General features: G+C 25.6%; 2 protein-coding genes across 3 annotated transcripts in view; one reads left to right on the top strand and one right to left on the bottom strand.

Annotated features, from left to right (window-relative positions):
* The window catches only part of LOC123259349, a 135,752-nt gene that overhangs the window by 109,238 nt on the left and 7,984 nt on the right, over positions 1-18,530 (bottom strand). The gene's annotated exons all lie outside the window — the stretch shown is intronic.
* LOC123259432 lies at positions 1,107-3,598 on the top strand. The gene is made up of 2 exons (XM_044719968.1): positions 1,107-1,481; positions 2,398-3,598. The coding sequence occupies exons 1-2, from the start codon at positions 1,323-1,325 to the stop codon at positions 2,872-2,874; spliced, it is 636 nt and encodes a 211-aa protein (XP_044575903.1). The 5' UTR covers positions 1,107-1,322; the 3' UTR covers positions 2,875-3,598.

The following is an 18,530-nucleotide window of genomic DNA, read 5'->3' as shown; positions in this document are numbered from 1 at the left end:
TCGAGACCTTTCATTTGAGTACCCACATCGATTTTTTATATATTTATATATATTATATATATCTATATATGAAAAATATATCAAAATGCATGTGGGTACTCAAATGAAAGCTCTTGATGAGTGTAACATCGGGATGAGCTTATATCTTAAAAAATGTCAATAATTAAGAACTGACTTTGCTATCTTGCAAACTAATGAGATTTTTGAAGATATAAGCTCATCCTGATGTTACACTCATCGAGACCTTTCATTTGAGTACCCACATCAATTTTTCATATATTTTATATATTTATATATATAAATATATGAAAATGCATGTGGGTTCTCAAATGAAAGCTCTTGATGAGTATATGTTAGAGATGAGCTTATATCTTTAAAAACGTCAATATTTAAGAAAATACAGTGCAATTTAATAAAATTCATTATTTATAATAAAGCAAAATTCGTATTTTTAAGTTGTTTGTAATTTCGTTGAAATTTTAAAAACAACTTTTAAATATTTTTTAATAAAAATATAGATGTAATAGTTTTATTGTATTTATTTCTGATGATTTCTACTCTTTAGTATAAAATTATTAAAAGAAAATTTTTAATTTATTAAATAAGATAAATTAATTGAAATATTTTTATAAATTAATTAAAAAATTAAATTTATAAAAAAAAATTTTCTAAAATTATTAAATGCGTCTAACTTCTTAATCCCAACAGACTTTTATTTTTTATTAAACGCTAAGAACGATTAAAACTATGAGAGATTTAAAAATTGCAATATTCGTAGTATTAATTTAACAACGATTTTTTAACGGGGGATTTAATTGTGGCCATTAGAGGTAAGAAAAAATTGCAAGAGTGCGATAAGACCAGGCAGCGCTTAAGGAAAAGAGGAAGTAAAAAATAAAAAAGAGTATTTTACGAGGTAGGATTCAAATGTCATTAAAATGTGAATTTATTGGGCTGAAAATAAAAAATAGCTTAGTTGTCAATTAAAATCGTTTTTAAGTTGTTAATGCCCGGGCGCTTGATGAAAAATAGAAAAATAATCGAGAAGTCATATAATAAAAATTATATAAAATATAAAATATAATTTATTTGAATGGCGTGTGAGAACAAGCGACTGAGTGATTGGACCGCTTTTGTTACGCTCAGTTCAGATCGATGAAAAATGACAGCCGTCATAAAATCCCTGTAAATTATCAGTGACTATATCAGAAAAAATATATTTTACTCTTCAATATTTAATTATAAATTTCCAGTTGATAAATTATCAGTTAATTAAAATTAGTAATTAAAAAAATAGAACACGATAAAATAAAATAATAAAAATGAGAGTCAATCGCGGAAAAAAAATAACTCGTCCCGCGAGAAATGTTAATCTTGTGCTGCATGCAATGAAAAATTTGGGCGAGGAAAATGGCAGTACTGTTAATAACATCATCGAGTATATTTCGGATACTGTTGAGCATCCAGCTTCTAAGCGCGAGGTAATTAAATAAATAAATTAAATAAATGCTGATGAAAAAAATTAAATTTTTTGAAGAAAAAAAAATAAACATTTTCTTATTTAATTTTTAATTTATTAAAAATTATTAATTAATAAAATTTAAATAATGTGTTTTAAAGAAAATTAATTCAAGAATTTCATTAATATTTTTTAAAAAAATTAATATTTAAAAAAATTTAATGGTTACATTTTCAAGAAAATTAATAATTAAAATAAAATGAATTATAAAACAAAAAAAAATTTAATTAATTAAATTAATTTAATTAAAAAAAGAAATAAAAATTTTTTTATTTAATTATTAATTTTTAAAAAATTATTAATTAATAAAATTTAAATAGTGTATTTTAAGAAAAAGTAATTAAAGAATTTTATCAATGCTTTTTAAAAAAATTAATATTTAAAAAAATTTAATGGTTGCATTTTTAAGAAAATTAATAATTAAAATAAAATGAATTATCGAACAAAAAAAAATTAAATTAATTACATTAAGCTAATTAAAAAAAAAATAAAATATTTTTAATTTAATTATTAATTTTATAAAAATTAATCAATAAAATTATATTAGTGTATTTTAAGAAAAATTAATTATTAAAGAATTTTATTAATGCTATCTTAAAAAATTTAATGTTTGCATTTAAAAGAAAATTAATAATTAAAATAAAATAAAGTATGAAAAAAAAATAAAAAAACTTAATCCATTAAAATTATTAATTTTTTATTGGATAAAAAATTAAAATTAAATATTCATCAACCCTTGAAGTAATTTTAAAAAATAATTTTCTTAATTAAAAATTAAAGCTTTAAAATCAAATAAATTTTTCATCAGTATAAAAATTAGTAATTTTAATAATCTACTATTAAAAACTAAACCTTTTATTATTATTTAAATAAATCAGGTGGTGGCAGCGCTGAAGCGAGTTGTTGAATTCGGAATAATGGATCGGAAGCGCGGGCGGTATTTCCTGCCGGGAGAAAAACGTCGTATAAATTTATCAGGCGGCAATCGTCAGGATAGCTCTAGCGGGAAAAGTGAGAGCAACGTTAGCACCGTGGATGCCAGAGCTACCGGAAGGTCCAGAGTCTCAGAGCGGGGTCATCGGTTTAAATCCCGAAATACCGATAAAACAAAGCGAGAAGGTGGCGGAAAATCCAAGGATTCCTCCCGTCGTAAAAGAAAGCCCAAGAGGAAACCCAAACAAAAGTCAAAATCCGTCAAGCGGACGAGATTTGCACGGTCATTAAAGTCTTACGACCTGTCGGACTACTACAAGAACCCCTCGTACCGAGCATCCGGAGTCTCCTCCATTGATTCGATGGAATACTGGGAGGACGAGGGACCGGGCGGCTACTCCCGCCCAAGCTACATCAATTAGTCATTTTTTCATTACTCACTTAATCTTACTTAGCCTCTTCGCCCGTTAATCGCCAATCATGTTTAATCAAAGCTAACCAATTGCTCAATAAAATACTATCACTGTATAATATTCTCCTCCGTTTTCCATCCTAATAGATTGTAATTTTATTCCAGCGAGAACCAATTAGCCGGCCATTTGTCAAATATTTTTATTTTGAAAGTTAATAACTCGAAAGCCATCAATACACTAATCCCACCGTAGTATGCAATTCACTATTTCTTAGTTTAAGTTTAAGTTTATGTGTTTTTTTAACTCGGTATTAGTATTAGTCTTGCTAGTTGTTGTATAAACGAGTACTCAGTAGCAACGGACAAAATAAACGGCGTTTACTCTTTACCGATCGATAATAGTTAGTTGGAAAAGGCAATTTACCATTTATCATCCGGTGTGTAGTGTACTGTAAGAGTCTAAAGCACCACCACCACCACCACCAGGAGCCACCAACTCTCCCGAGAGCAAAGAAACACACGAGAAAGTCCACAGACAAGAATGCAATAGGAAATATCAAGGACCGTGAAGAACGAGTTCACGGGAACGTGACGACGACACCCGCATGCCTCATTGATACTCACCTACATTCACCGATAATATTATTACTTTTTATTGTAATTGTACTTTTGGCCAGGCTTTTGATTTTCTTTTCAATTATCTGATTAAGTTTACTGATTTTTACTGTTGCTATTTTTTTATGCAATATTCTTAATTAGAAAATTATTTCAATTTAAATTGCGGGTTTAATATTGAAGATATTAAAAAATATTCAAAATATTTCTCTATAGAAAATTTTATTTCCTAAAAAAAAGATCCTTATCAATTATATTGTATCTTATGTCTTTTAGGTACAATGTTAATTTTTAATTATTATTTATTTCGAAAATTTAATTTATAACTTAAATTATTAAATTGAGTTTTTTATTTAAAATTCAAATTGTAGGTTAAATATTAAGGATACAAAAAAAAATAATAAAAATACTTTTTTTATAGAAAATTTAATTTTATTAAAAAAGATTCTTATCAATTTTATAATTTTTATTGTATCTTTCGTCTTTTAAGTGCAATATTAATTTTTAATTACAATTTAGTTTAGAACAAATTATTAAATTGAATTTTTTTATTTAAAATTCAAATTGCAGCTTAAATATTAAAGATACAAAAAAAATAATAAGAATACTTTTTTTATTTAAAATTTAATTTTTAAAAAAAAAGGTCCTTATCAATTTTATTGTATCTTGCGTCTTTCAGACACAAAATTAATTTTTGATTATCATTTTTTTGACAGTTTAATTTATAAAAAATTATTAAATTGAATTTTTTTATTTAAAATTCAAATTGCCGTTTAAATATTAAAGATACAAAAAAATAATAAGAATTTTTTTTATAGAAAATTAAATTTTCTAAAAAAAAGGTCATAATCAATTTTGTCATATCTTGCGTCTTTTAAGTGCAATATTAACTTTTGATTACAATTTATTTAGACAATTTAATTTATAAAAAATTATTAAATTGGGTTTTTTATTCAAAATTTAAATTGCAGCTTAAATATTTAAGATACAAAAAAATAATAATATTTTTTTATAGAAAATTAAACTTTCTAAAAAAAAAGGTCCTTATCAATTTTATTATATCTTGTGTCTTTTAAGTGCAATATTAATTTTTAATTACAATTTATTTAGACAATTTAATTTATAATAAATTATAAAATTGAGTTTTTTATTTAAAATTTAAATTGCAGCTTCAATATTAAAGATACAAAAAAATAGAATACTTTTTTATAGAAAATTAAATTTTCTAAAAAAAGGTTCTTATCAATTTTGTCATATCTTGCGTCTATTAATCGCAATATTAATTCTTAATTATTAATTTATGGCCTAATTACATAATGTCTATTTCGCTTTATTATTACTATTGATGTTTTTATTATTATTATTCAAAGAAGGTCTCAGAGAAGCGAAATCCAAAATAGTTTAAACATGTATGAAAGCTTAGAATGACATTACAAAGCCCGGTGTCCTCTCATTTAGCATCACGTTTCCTTTAAATTTCCATTTACATGAATGTATACAAGTATTTGCCAGCATTACACATATGATGTACACTAATTCTAGTCCGAGTCCCAATGGAGCTTCATTTAATAAGCGCACGTAACGTATTACAGAGAGATAAAGCCAGCGGACCGTAGAAGCGTAGGATAATTAAATAAATAATAAAAGTTAATTAATCGACTAGTCAAAGAGAGCAAGAGAGAGAGAGAAAGAAAGACAGCGGACAGTGAAAACAAAAAAACGAGCTTCAAACAATTGAAGGTAATCAAAGTCCAATTGTCTGGATGTTAAAGGGAGCTAATAGCGCAGTGGAAGACTTTATTGAAGACTCAATGACATGGATATTCGCACGCGAGCTTTCAGTTTATACACATTACACTCGATCGATTCGTCCTGCATCGAGTCTGGTACTGCTCGAGTACACATTGTACAGAGCTTTTGCAACCTGGTCAATGGCTTTACTCTACACGCGCCCTCGCGAGTTCCCTATTAGTCGCAATGCGTTTACATGCTATTATATTCAAATAAAGGACTTTGTTGCATGAGTATAAATACAATGAATTTACTGATAAAAAAAATTTATTTGATTCAAGAGAAAAAATTTAAAACTAAGAAGATAATTTTTTATAATTTTATTTTTTGTTGAAAATTTAACTAATTATAAAAAAGGTTTCTTATAATTTTTTTCATGAATTAATCCTCTTAAAAATTATTTAAAATTAGAATTAAACATCTTTAATTTTCAAAATTTTTTTATTTTACGCTTAATTTATTACTAGCAACTTTGCAGTCACTATTTTAATTTCGTAATTCTTCAACTATAAATAAATAAAATTTTGCTTTATTAAATCATTACTTTTGTTAAATGGCACTGTAATTTTTTAACTATTGACGTTTTCAAAGATATAAGCTCATCCAGATGTTATACTCATCAAGAGCTTTCATTTGAGTACCCACATGCATTTTTATATATTTTTCATATATACATATATATAATATATATAAATATATGAAAAATTGATGTGGGTACTTAAATGAAAGGTCTTGATGAATATAACATCGGGGTGAGCTTATATCTTTAAAAATGTCAATATTTCACAAGATACGAGGTCATATTTTAATTATTGACATTTTGTAAGGTATAAGCTCATTCCGATGTTATACTCATCGAGAGCTTTCATTTGAGTACCCACATGCATTTTGATACATTTTTCATATATACATATATATAATATATAGAAATATATAAAAAAATGATGTGAGTACTCAAATGAAAGGTCTTGATGAATGTAACATCAGGATGAGCTTATATCTTAAAAAATGTCATTAGTTGACAAGATAGCAGAGTTAGTTCTTAATTATTGACATTTTTTAAGATATAAGCTCATTCCGATGTTACACTCTTCAAGGGCTTTTATTTGAGTACCCACATGCATTTTCATATATTTTTCAAATATACATATATATATAATATATATAAATATATGAAAAAATGATGTGGGTACTCAAATGAAAGGTCTTGATGAGTGTAACATCGAGATGAGCTTATTTCTTAAAAAATGTCAATAGTTCACGAAATACAAGGTCATTTCTTAATCTTTCTAGAAATAGAGCATTTTCGAATGCAGCCTAAATACTTATTATCATAAATTTAGTCAAGACTTTTCCAACGATACCAAATTTAACCATAAAAACCCATCTTATCATATAAATACACCGGCCACAAATTTTTGCTTATTCTCTTAATATCGATTATTATTAAAAAAAAATTTCTTACATATTTTAAAAAATATCTAAATATTTTCTTTAAAATTGTTCCTCTTGAATTGAATTAATTTTTTTATAAGTATTCTAATTGTAATTTATCCGATTATTTTTAAAGTATCACCCAGCAAAAAAGCAATCGTTTTATTATTCTATTTAAATATTTTTAATTAACCATCACTTTAAAGTTTTTGTTTGATAAATATTAATATTTCCCTTCCGAGGAATAATTATTTAATTATCAAGTTTGCGGTCCGTTTGTACGCTAATTTATTAATATTAACCGAGAATTGAAATTTAATTTAAAGAATATTTTTTTTTATTGCCCTAAAAGTTTATTTATTTATTAAAAAGATTTTATAAATAAATAAATACCCGTAAATAGGTAACTGGCATTTGAATTCATAGCGGCGAGCAATTTTACCGAGAAAAACGGACTTTTAAATAAACGTCACATCACTAATCCGGTGATTGTTATTTATAAGCATCAAAAGTTGGCCAGCGTTTCCATTAGAAATAAATATTCTTAGTGTCACTTTAGTTGTGAGTTCTTGCAAAGTTAGCGTTAGCATGGAGTGTATTTTCGTATGCATCATATAATACGCATTACGTGATGCATCGTCATCAACTAATATAAGTATTAGCGCCGGTAAGCGGTAAGCGGATTGTGTAACAGCGATTTCGAGTTCAACAACACACGGTTTAAATCAGCACCAAAAAATGAAATACTGAAACAAAAAACAACCGAATAAACCGAAACAAAGCCAAAGAGATAAAACGAAAAGCATGTTTAAATGTTTAAATTTGTGACTCGTTATTCAGGGGACAGATTTTAAAAACGCCATAAATAACGGTGAATAAAAAACTGGAAGATATGAGCAGAGGTTAGAGTGCATCGCACCGAGCGTACTTTTTTCCGACACCCTTTCTACTGATGTATGTCCTTGTAATCTCCATAAACATAACAAAGAAATGAAAAATTTAAATTACTTAAATAATCTTACATCTATTTTTTTCTCTTTCAATGTTCTCCATCACGCAGCTCGGGGACACAGCTATAATTAATACATATTTTCTTGCAATATTTATAAGGCTTGCTTTTAGTCTTTCTGAAGATCAAGCCTTCTAAGTACACTTCTTTTAAATTATTTTCATTTTTAATTATAATTACGTCTTTTATGTTAATAAAGTTAAATTTTATTTTCAAATAAAAAATATCTTAATAAATATTTAAGTCAATAAAACATTTCTTTTTTTATAAAATTATTCTTATAATTTGTCAAATAAATATCCTGTAAAAATTTTAATTCAAAGTTAAATAACATGACAAAAATTTTTTTTTAATTTTATATCTTTTCTTACAAGCACCGTAGCGGAAAAAGTCTTATATTTTTTTGTAGGAAATTAATTTAGCATATATTTAATAATTTTATAAAATTTTATAACAAATAAATTATAGCAAAAAAAAAAATTGACATGTACACGCAAAAAAGTAAACTGTAAAATTCACTCGGATTCCGTTTAATTTTTATAGTTTCAAACAGTACACCGAACATCGGGCCGGCAAAAATATAAATATTACAGAACTTAATGTAGAAAGTATAAAAGCCAAAATTTATAATTTAATATCCAAAATGAGTGATTAATAGCTGTCACTATAGTAAATAACGACTCTCTCATCTTAAAAATTTACAGTTTCAAACAGTAAAAATTGCCATTTCAATATATAGTCCATACTATGAGGAGAAGGGGAATTCAGATGAGGAGAAGGGGGTCTCATTTCGGGAGAATTCAACATTTGAAACAGTAAAAATTATACTTTTAAAATATATATTTTACCAGTCCAAGCAATTCAATAATTATAGTTTGATTTTTAGCGTTGCGTTTAAAATTTACCAATTTACTTTGTAAATATTGACGTTGCTTGTATTAGAAATTTAGTAACTGTAGTTTATATTTTTTACATATCATGCGATCATTTTTCAGGTACGAAATGATAAATATCAAAGTCTGAATTCTTAATTATTATACTTTAACATTTCAGACATTGACATAGCGAATATTACTGTTTGAAATAGTAATTTCTTCCATGTAAAGAATAAATTGTAGCTTTTAAATGATAAATATTGCATAGTGATTATTAAAATCACGATTTTACTGTTTGAAATGGTAATTTTTAGCAGTTGATCATTACTTATTATCAATCGACTATTATTTATTACAGTTTACTTTTTTCCGTGCAATATCAAGTATTTTTTTTTATAAAAATAAACAAAAAATTGTTCATTTTTTTAATTAAAGTAGAAAAAATTTAGTTTTTTAGCCCTGGGCCCATAACCTGTAGAAAATATAAAATTTTTGAAAATTAACATTTGAAACAAATCAAAGATTCATTTCTGTGGAAAAAAAAATCTAAACAAAAGGTATCTATCTTATATATAAATTTTTGATAAATTTATTTGTTTAAAAGTTATGTAAAGTCAAAATTAGATATCTTAAAATTTCAAAATTATTTGATAAAAAATTATCTAATTTTTTAAAAATAATCTTTTAGATTCCAATTTTTTGCTTTTAGACAATTTTTTTATTAATTTATTATTATCAAAAATTGATAATAAATAAAAAAAAAAAATTGAAGCTTAAAATCTGCTTAAAGCGTGTGAATATAATAAAAGTCGTCATAATTTTTAAAAATTAATAATAAAAATCGTGAATAAAAGCAATAGCGTGTAAATTATGGTTAAAATACAAAACAATAAAGGGTAAAACAAGCTTAAAATATATAAATTAAAAGCACGGCATTAAAAATTTTATCTGAATAGAGTATCAAGGGTAATGTTTTGCTGAGCAGTGTTGAGTTCTCGGGGGAAAAAGACGTCGAGTTAAATGCTAACTCCAATCCAAATGTGACCTTTATCTGGCTGACTAACAAACTGATCGGGCGATAATATTAGCGACCTAGACCTACCGGTGTTATAAGGTACAAAAGTATGAGGTATAACAATGGATTATGTAACGAACCGTATCACGCCTCGCCGGGATCGTAAAAATGTATCGTTAAGATTTAGAGCCTGATTATGTTATTACAGAGGAGTGGATTATTGCTGGGTCATTTAATAATATAGCTTCATTCGCGAAAGCTCAGACAGATTGTTCCTTGGCAGATTGTCAGCTGAATTACGCGACAAAAATACGCTTTTAATATTGTAATTATGGTCGAAAGTTATGAAACAGATCGAGAACGACATGAACGATGACGGAGAAAGTAAATAAAGTGTTCCGTGAATAGTTAATTATTATCATTATTATTATTTTATTCCCGTGACATCGGAACAAAAATCTCGAGGTGTCTAATCATTTATCGCGTAGCACAAATACGCGGCTTTATTACAATCTCACGCGATTATTAAAATTTTTTGTTTGAGAAAAATGTATTAGTGGTCATTTATAATGCTCCGGTTGCATGCAACTTAAACTATAACCACACGAGGAAATATGTTTTAACTCAACAGATTATATGAGATACGCCAGTTATCGACCTTTTCTTTTTTTCCTCAACTTTCTTTTGTTAAGCTCGATTATTTATTACACATTTAATGGCTATTTTAACGAGCTTGCCTCTAATTTAAAATCAATGTTTTTGCAACTTGTCGCGATTTTATTTACTCGGAATATTTTTCAACATTTTATTTTTGTAAAAACTACACGGAGAGAAATTTACAGGAACCTTTCCAAAAATTATGGGAATGGTTCCTATAATAAAATGATCATTATAGGTATCAATCCTATGCTCATTATGGGAACCATACCCATAGTTTATTGGAAACATTCCTATACAATAATGGAATAGCTTCAATATATTATGGGAATGGTTCCTATATTATTAAAGGAACGGTTCCTATAATATTATAGGAATGGTTCCTATAATATTATGGGAATGATGCACATAATAATAGAAAAATGTTTATGTTCATAATAATGAAGCAATCACATCAAAAATATAAAGTATTTATTATATATTTTTTTGATAATAAATTTTTTTTTGTAAATAAAAATTGATCTTTCACTAGAGTAAAAAAATTTCTTTTTCATAATTTTTATTCACGTGTGTACTTAATCTTAAATTGTTTATTCCAACTCAGTTATTATTGTGTTAGATAACATTGAAAAATATTGTAGCAATTCTTAAGTTTCTCTAATAAAAGGGATATTTTCTCACTATACAATTAGAGGAGCAAAGTAGATATGGAAATTCATTGTTTATTTTTACAATTTCATTTTATTTTTAAAACAAATTATTTATTTACAATACATACGTTGAATATTTATTAAATCCACCTTTTGGGTGTGTAACTTTTATTATTTATATTAACAATATTACTTATTTTACATATTTCAAATGATGTTATTGGGAAGCAAGTAAAATTATCGAAATTACTAATAATTTCAAATGCTTCAAAGTGGTCATCGAAATCACAAATAACTTGAGTTGTAATGATAAATATCTCAATATTATTAGGCATCATTAGTATAATATTATAGAAAAGGTTCCTATAATATTATAGGAATGGTTCCTATAATATTATAGGAATGGTTCCTATAATATTATAGAAACTATTCCTATATATTATTGGAACCATTCCTATTTATTATGGGAATCATGTCGATATTACAGTTACAATTATAGGTATCGTTCCTATAATTATAGGAACCATTCCCATAATTATAGTACCATTTCCCAAAAATTATGGGTACAATTCCCATAATTTAAGTAATCGCTCCTAAAATGGTATAGGAAAACATTTCATTAAAATTATAGGAATGATTTTCATATTTTTCTCTCCGTATACGGATCATTTTTCGATATTTTTTATTATCACCTCAAACAATTTTTTTCAATAAACTTTTATTTTTTCAACTATTGAAAAAATTGAAAAAAAATTTACTCTAGATTGTTTTATATTTTAAAAAAAAAGTATTTACAGGTAGAATTTATTTGTATTCAATGAAAGGCTTACCTTTGGCTCATTTCCAGAAAATAATTTATATCAAATGAAACAATAAAAATATTTGCACTTATTTTAAAGTTTTATTACTGAAAGTTTTTTTTATTACTTATTAATATTTAATGCCTGTTTATTCGTGTACTAGAGAAATAAAATTATTTCGAGAAAATTGTTTTACAGAGCAACATTACACGCAGTAGATCATAAAAATTACTATTTCATCTAAAAGTTTTTAAACTTAAAAGTTGTTAAATTAAAAATGAAAACCACTAAACTTTGTTTTTACGCTTAATGTCACTTTAAAACTCAAAAGTAATAAAACATTGTGGGTTTAATAATTTCTTATTTACATCAAACAAATTTATGATAAGTACCGATGAAATATTTACATACTATAATTATTTGTAAATATTTCACTTGTGAGTAATTTTTCTAACCAATTACATTTTTTAAGTAAATAAATTTTTCGTTGAGTAAAAAATAGTATTAATAATTTAAGCTGATTACAGTTTTAATTATTACTTACAATATTTACCGCTGTCTCATTTCAAAGGACATTAATTAACGTTTTTTAAATAAATAAAAGTTCTACTTGTTAGAAAAAATTTATTTCAACCCCAGAAAAAATTTTTAATTACAAAATTTAATTATTTTAAATTGATCGAAAATTTGAATTAAACATAAAAAAATATCAATAAGGACCTTAAAAAAATTAAATTGTCTAAAAATTTAATAATTTTTATTTAATTAAAAATTATTTCGATTAATTTGTTTTTATTACATTTTAAATTGATAGAAAATTTGAATTAAACATAAAAAAATATCAATAAAGACGTTAAAAAAATTAAATTGTCTAAGAATTTAATTATTTTAAATTAATTAAAAATTTTTTTCAGTAATTTATATTTATTACATTTAAAATTGTTGGAAAATTGAATTAAACATAAAAAAAAATTAATAAGGACCTTAAAAAAAATAAAATTTGGAAGTTTCTGTATTAATAAAAAACAGCAGAAGCGATTTGAAGTTTGACGAAAATATTTCTGATCTTCCTAAGAGGATTATTTAAAATATAAATTCAATAGAATTCTTTCATAGCTCGGATCGATAGAACATACCCATCGCCTGAGTTTCTATTCCGCGACTTATCATTTAAACTCCAAACATGTACGTGACTGGAAGTGATTCGAAATATCTGCTACGTAGATGTTATATTATAGAATAGCAAATGTAATAGCCAGTAGCAGAGTGTCTCACTGTCTCCGTCTATTATATTACTTTGTAGATGTTTGCGCTTGCAGTATACACTTTATAAATAAAATAGTTTTAATTAGTTGGCGTATGTAGGGCAATAATGCCAGTGTAACTGCACCCTGCATTAATTTAAACAGAGGGAATTCGCAAGTGTCAATACTATTTTCATCTATTTATATAAATATGCATAGAAATTTAATAAATTATATTAACGTAAGTACATATGTTTATTGATGTTCTCATCCGTTTATGGTTTCTCCGGTTCCAGGATATGTATTCCCGGATTCCGGTGGTGGACTACAGCACTACCGGTGTTACTGTACCATTACATTGGACAGTATATGATAGCATTGCAGGTAAATAACTCAACTGAGGAATACACAACAATCTGCAACTATATTTAGATTTAGATTCAGATTAATATTTATATTTGAATTGCCCGGCTGGAATTTTCATCAAATTTCAAAAAGCTATGTTTGCGTTATTATTTTTTAGTGATAGAGGATATAGCTAGGACGCTCGTGTTTCAATTAAATATTGAAAACGAGTCAAGAAAGTGTTTGTTGTATTTTTAGTGTTTGTTTGCTCTTTAAAACGAAATAATAACTGCATATGCTGGTGGATTGTCGGAAAAAAGAAATTTTTTGTTGGCCATTAAATGCACCAACTAAACTCACTGCAGTTTGTATAGAGTATCACGTGGACCTCCAGCGTACCGGTGAGTTCGACTTGTGTAAAATAATAGCTCGAGGTAGGGTATCGATTTCTCTCTGAGTTCTTTTTTTTGTTGTTATTCCGAGTATCATATTCAATGAACTAGAATTTTTAATGAATATTATTAAATATTACGACTAAATTATTAATATAAATTGCAAACAAAGTGGAAATAGGTAAGGGAGATGAAAATAATGATTGGTAAATATTTAGATTTCAATTAAATGAAAATAAATATTTATTGAATTTTTAATAAAAAATATGGATTCTTCCTCTGATGAAGAGCTATCCTGTCTACTGGTGAATTTTTTACCCCTTTTGTGATATTTTCGACGTGTTAAATGTGTGAAAAAAATTTTTTTGTTCAATTAATAAATAATAATGGTAATAATAAAAAGAAGCAGTAGAAAAATTCTTAATTAGGTAAAATATTTATAATTAACAATTAATATTGTGTCCAAAAAATTAAGTATACAAAAAAATTGATAAGGATTATTTTTGTAGGATTGTTTAGATTTCTGTAAAAAAGTAATCATTTTTTTGTATCTTTAATATTTAACCCTTAATTTAAATTTTAAATAAAAAACTTTAATAATTAAAGTTAACTAAGATTAAATTGCCAAAAAAAAATTTTTTGTTCAATTAATAAATACTAATAATAATAATAAAAAGGTGTAATAGAAAAATTCTTAATTAGGTCAAATATTAAAAATTAACAATTAATATTGTGTCCAAAAGATTAAAGATGCAAAAAAATTGATAAGGACCAATTTTGTATTAGAAAATTTAATTTTCTGTAAAAAAAGTAATCATTTTTGTATATTTAATATTATAATATTAAACCCACAATTTAAATTTTAAATAAAAAACTTTAATAATTTAAAACTAAGATTAAATTGGCAAAATAAATTATAATTAAAAATTAATATTGTGTCTAAAAGATTAAAGATACAAAAAAATTGATTATTTTTGTATTAGAAAATTTAGTTTTCTGCAAAAAAAAATACTCATAATTTTTTTTGTATCTTTAATATTTAACCCACAATTTAAATTTTGAATAAAAAACTTTAATAATTTAAAACTAAGATTAAATTGGCAAAATAAATTATAATTAAAAATTAATATTGTGTCTGAAAGATTAAAGATACAATAAAACAAATAAGAACAATTTTAATAGGAAATTTAAATTTTCAATAAAAAACTAGCTTGAATAATTTATATTAAATTAAATTATTAATTTAACAATAATTTAGCTAGAATAATTATTTTTAAAAAATTAAATTATTGATTTGGTAAAAAAAATTCTAAAATAGTCTCAAAAAATTTCCATAAATATTTTAACTCGGTTGAATAGAATAATTAATAGCCCGAGTGAACGAAAAAGTAAAATTGTGAATGGCAAAACTGTCGAGAGTGAAAAAATGTAAATTTTTTTACAGCAGAAATAAATGAAAATAATTGAAAATTGATTTCCCGGCATGTAGGTCTGCCGATAGATTTGATATTAACAAATTTATATACTCCGAAACCTATTACCGAGTAATAATATTCCGGTGTGACATAACGGAATTATTTCCAGCATAAATCTAAACCTAGAATCACTTTCAGTTTACAACAAATTCAACTTGCTACCATTCATTTACCATAGTCTCGATTCAAACTAGTTCTCCCTCCTCCCCCTCTCACTCAGCTACCCTGTAAACTACACACAAATGTGGTTCTAATACCTCACCAACCGAGTGTGTGCGCGCTCACCTCCTAGGACTGTTGTCCATGCAATTGGAATTTTGCAACCATCGTTAACAAAGTTCGTCGCTTTCAATTATTCCAACAAACTCCATTGAGCTGCACGCGCTCTCTTTCCCTCTCCTCTGCTTTCTCTTTCTCTCTCCACCCTTGGAAGCCTCCTCACCCCTAATAATATTACATGTCGTCCAATCACCGAGTTCATTGTATTTAGCAATAACCCAATCTACAAATTAAGATATTGTCAAAGTTATCCCAATAGTTTATTCGCTCCGTGGATAATATTTGGAGCTATTGACTTTCTGCCAAACACTTGCTTTAAATATCTCATGGTAACATTCAGTGATTTAAATATTACTATTATTGTTATTTTAAATTGAGAATTTTGTCAAACTTTTAATTAACACCACATCTAAATATTATACATTGATTTATTAAATTATGAATGGTTATAATTATACAATATTAAATGTACAATTTAATGCGAAAGATATTTTAAAGCACTTTTATAGCTGTCATTTATTTAATTGATTAATTTTGTCAAACTTGAAATTAAAAAATTTTTGCTCAATAATTTTTTAAGACCATTGATTTAATTTGTGTCTTTTAACATAAATTTTTAAAATAAAATCAGATTAACGATCAAAAAATTATTTTATAAAAATTTTGTGTTAAAAATTTTTATGTTAAATATTTAACACTTTTTTGTGTTAATTTGACACAATAAATGTTAAATTTACATAAAAAAGTGTTAAATATTTAACAGAAAAATTTTTAACATAAATTTTTTTGACGAAATGACGCAAAATTTTTTACTGTGTACTGATGAAAAATTAATTTGACCAAAAAAAAATTCTTAAACTAAAAAATTCATCAGAATTTCTCTTATTCTTTTGATAATTTAGATAAAAAATAAATATTTCTCCAGAATTGTTCCATAAAAATAAAAAATAAAAAATTTTCCATCAAAATACAATTATTGTTATTTTAAATTGAGAATTTTGTCAAACTTTTAATTAACACCACGTCTAAATATTACACATTGATTTATTAAATTCTGAATGGTTGTTATTAATTATAAAATATTAAATATGCAATTTAACGCGAAAGATATTTCAAAGTACTTCTTATAAAGCTGTCATTTATTTCATTCATTAATTTTGACAAACTTAAAATTAAAAACCTTTTGCTCAATAATTTTTTAAAACGATTTATTTAATTTGTGTCTTTTAACATAATATCGGATTAACTATCAAACAATTATTTTTATAAAAATTATTTACCGATAAAAAATTAATTTGACGTAAAAAAAATTCTTATACTAAAAAATTCATTAGAATTTCTCTTATTCTTTTGATAATTTAGATAAAAAATTAATATTTCTCCAAAATTATTCCATAAAAATAAAAAATTTTCCATCAAATTACAATTATTGTTATTTTAAATTGAGAATTTTGTCAAACTTTTAATTAACACCACGTCTCAATATTACACATTGATTTATTAAATTCTGAATGATTATAATTATAAAATATAAAATATTCAATTCAATGCGAAAGATATTTTAAAGCACATATAGCTGTCATTTATTTAATTAATTAATTTTGTCAAACTTAAAATTAGAAAACTTTTGCTTAAATAAATTTTAAAAATAAAATCAGATTGACTATCAAAAAAATATTTTATAAAAATTATCTACTGATAAAAAATTAATTTGATGAAAAAAAAATTCTTAAACTAAAAAATTCTCTTATCCTTTTGATAATTTAGATAAAAAATGAACATTCAAAAAATTTTCCATCAAATTACAACAAATTGCCCATAAAAAAATGATCAATGCTTCAAAGTCTCTTTGTTCCTCCTTACTCGAGAAAATTATTCAAACGAAACAAAGCGGCTTACTTAAAGGTTCTTCTATTCGTTATTGTGTATATATTTTAAAAATTATTCTAAAACATTAACCATAAATGTATCATAAATATGAAAGGACAGAAAGATCTAAAGCTCCAGACGGCACAAAAACAATCCATATATTTGTTTTTCATATATGACTCTTATATATTGACTAAGTTCTCCGGGGCCGTAAAGCCGAGTTTTTGAGGATGTATATAAAAAACCATAAATATTTCATGCCCGCTACATTCATATCTGTATCTATGCATGAAAAATTGATTCTGTAAAAGAAATCCCAGTTATTAACTTACAAAATAATTTAATACTTTTATTTTTATTTTTATTTCCGATGAAAAAAAGAAACAAAAACAAACATTTTGGCAAAGATATATCGATTTAATCTGGACATTTGCATTTATATTTGTTTGAATGGACACAAAGGCGACAATAGAGTGTATTGGAAGAAGATTTAGTGCGGAGCATAATCGACGTGTCATTTAGGGGGATAAAAAGTGTCGGGTCTCGGTGGTATTTGTGCCGTCAGGGTGTCGCGGGAAATGAGAACGTCCGTTGGTCATTACTAACGCCGATACAACAACAATATATATAAATATATAAATATATACGAGAAAAGTATCTTTCTCTTTACTTCCTCGAACTCGGAGACTTTGGACGATACAGAGCCATGCATTCACGTGATAAATCGTGTGTGTTGCGTGAAAGCCCTCTTTGTGCTCGGGTCTTTAGCTTGCGGCCACTGCTATGTGTGTTATTGTACGCTATACAGTTTGAGTATGAGTTCAGAGCTCTCTAAGTCAGCTCCACTCTTCCTCCCGCACAGTATAAACTAGGTACATCATATGTGGAAATGTTGCGAGGGGAGGTGTGACGTGTGGAGGGCAAAGGATGAACAGAAGCCAGCAGGTAACTCGTCGACAATTGCCTTGAGCTTGTGGAGGTAATAAATTACGACATAGGTACGCGGAAAAAAATGAGAAAAAAATTATAATAATAATTATGGTCCGCAATATGAAAAATTATGATTAGATCTTGATTATTTGAAAAAAAATTAAGATTGTGGCAAAATACGATAAAATTGTTAGACTTTTTTGATAGGAAATTTAATTTCCTAAAAAAGTATGATTTTTTTTTGTATCTTCAATATTTAAGCCACAATTTGAATTTCAAATAAAAA

The sequence above is a fragment of the Cotesia glomerata genome, linkage group LG1 (assembly GCF_020080835.1).
Source record: "Cotesia glomerata isolate CgM1 linkage group LG1, MPM_Cglom_v2.3, whole genome shotgun sequence".
Taxonomy (NCBI): Eukaryota; Metazoa; Arthropoda; class Insecta; order Hymenoptera; family Braconidae; genus Cotesia; species Cotesia glomerata.
Note: the sequence above shows the minus strand (reverse complement) of the source record. Positions and strands in the feature narration are given on the sequence as shown.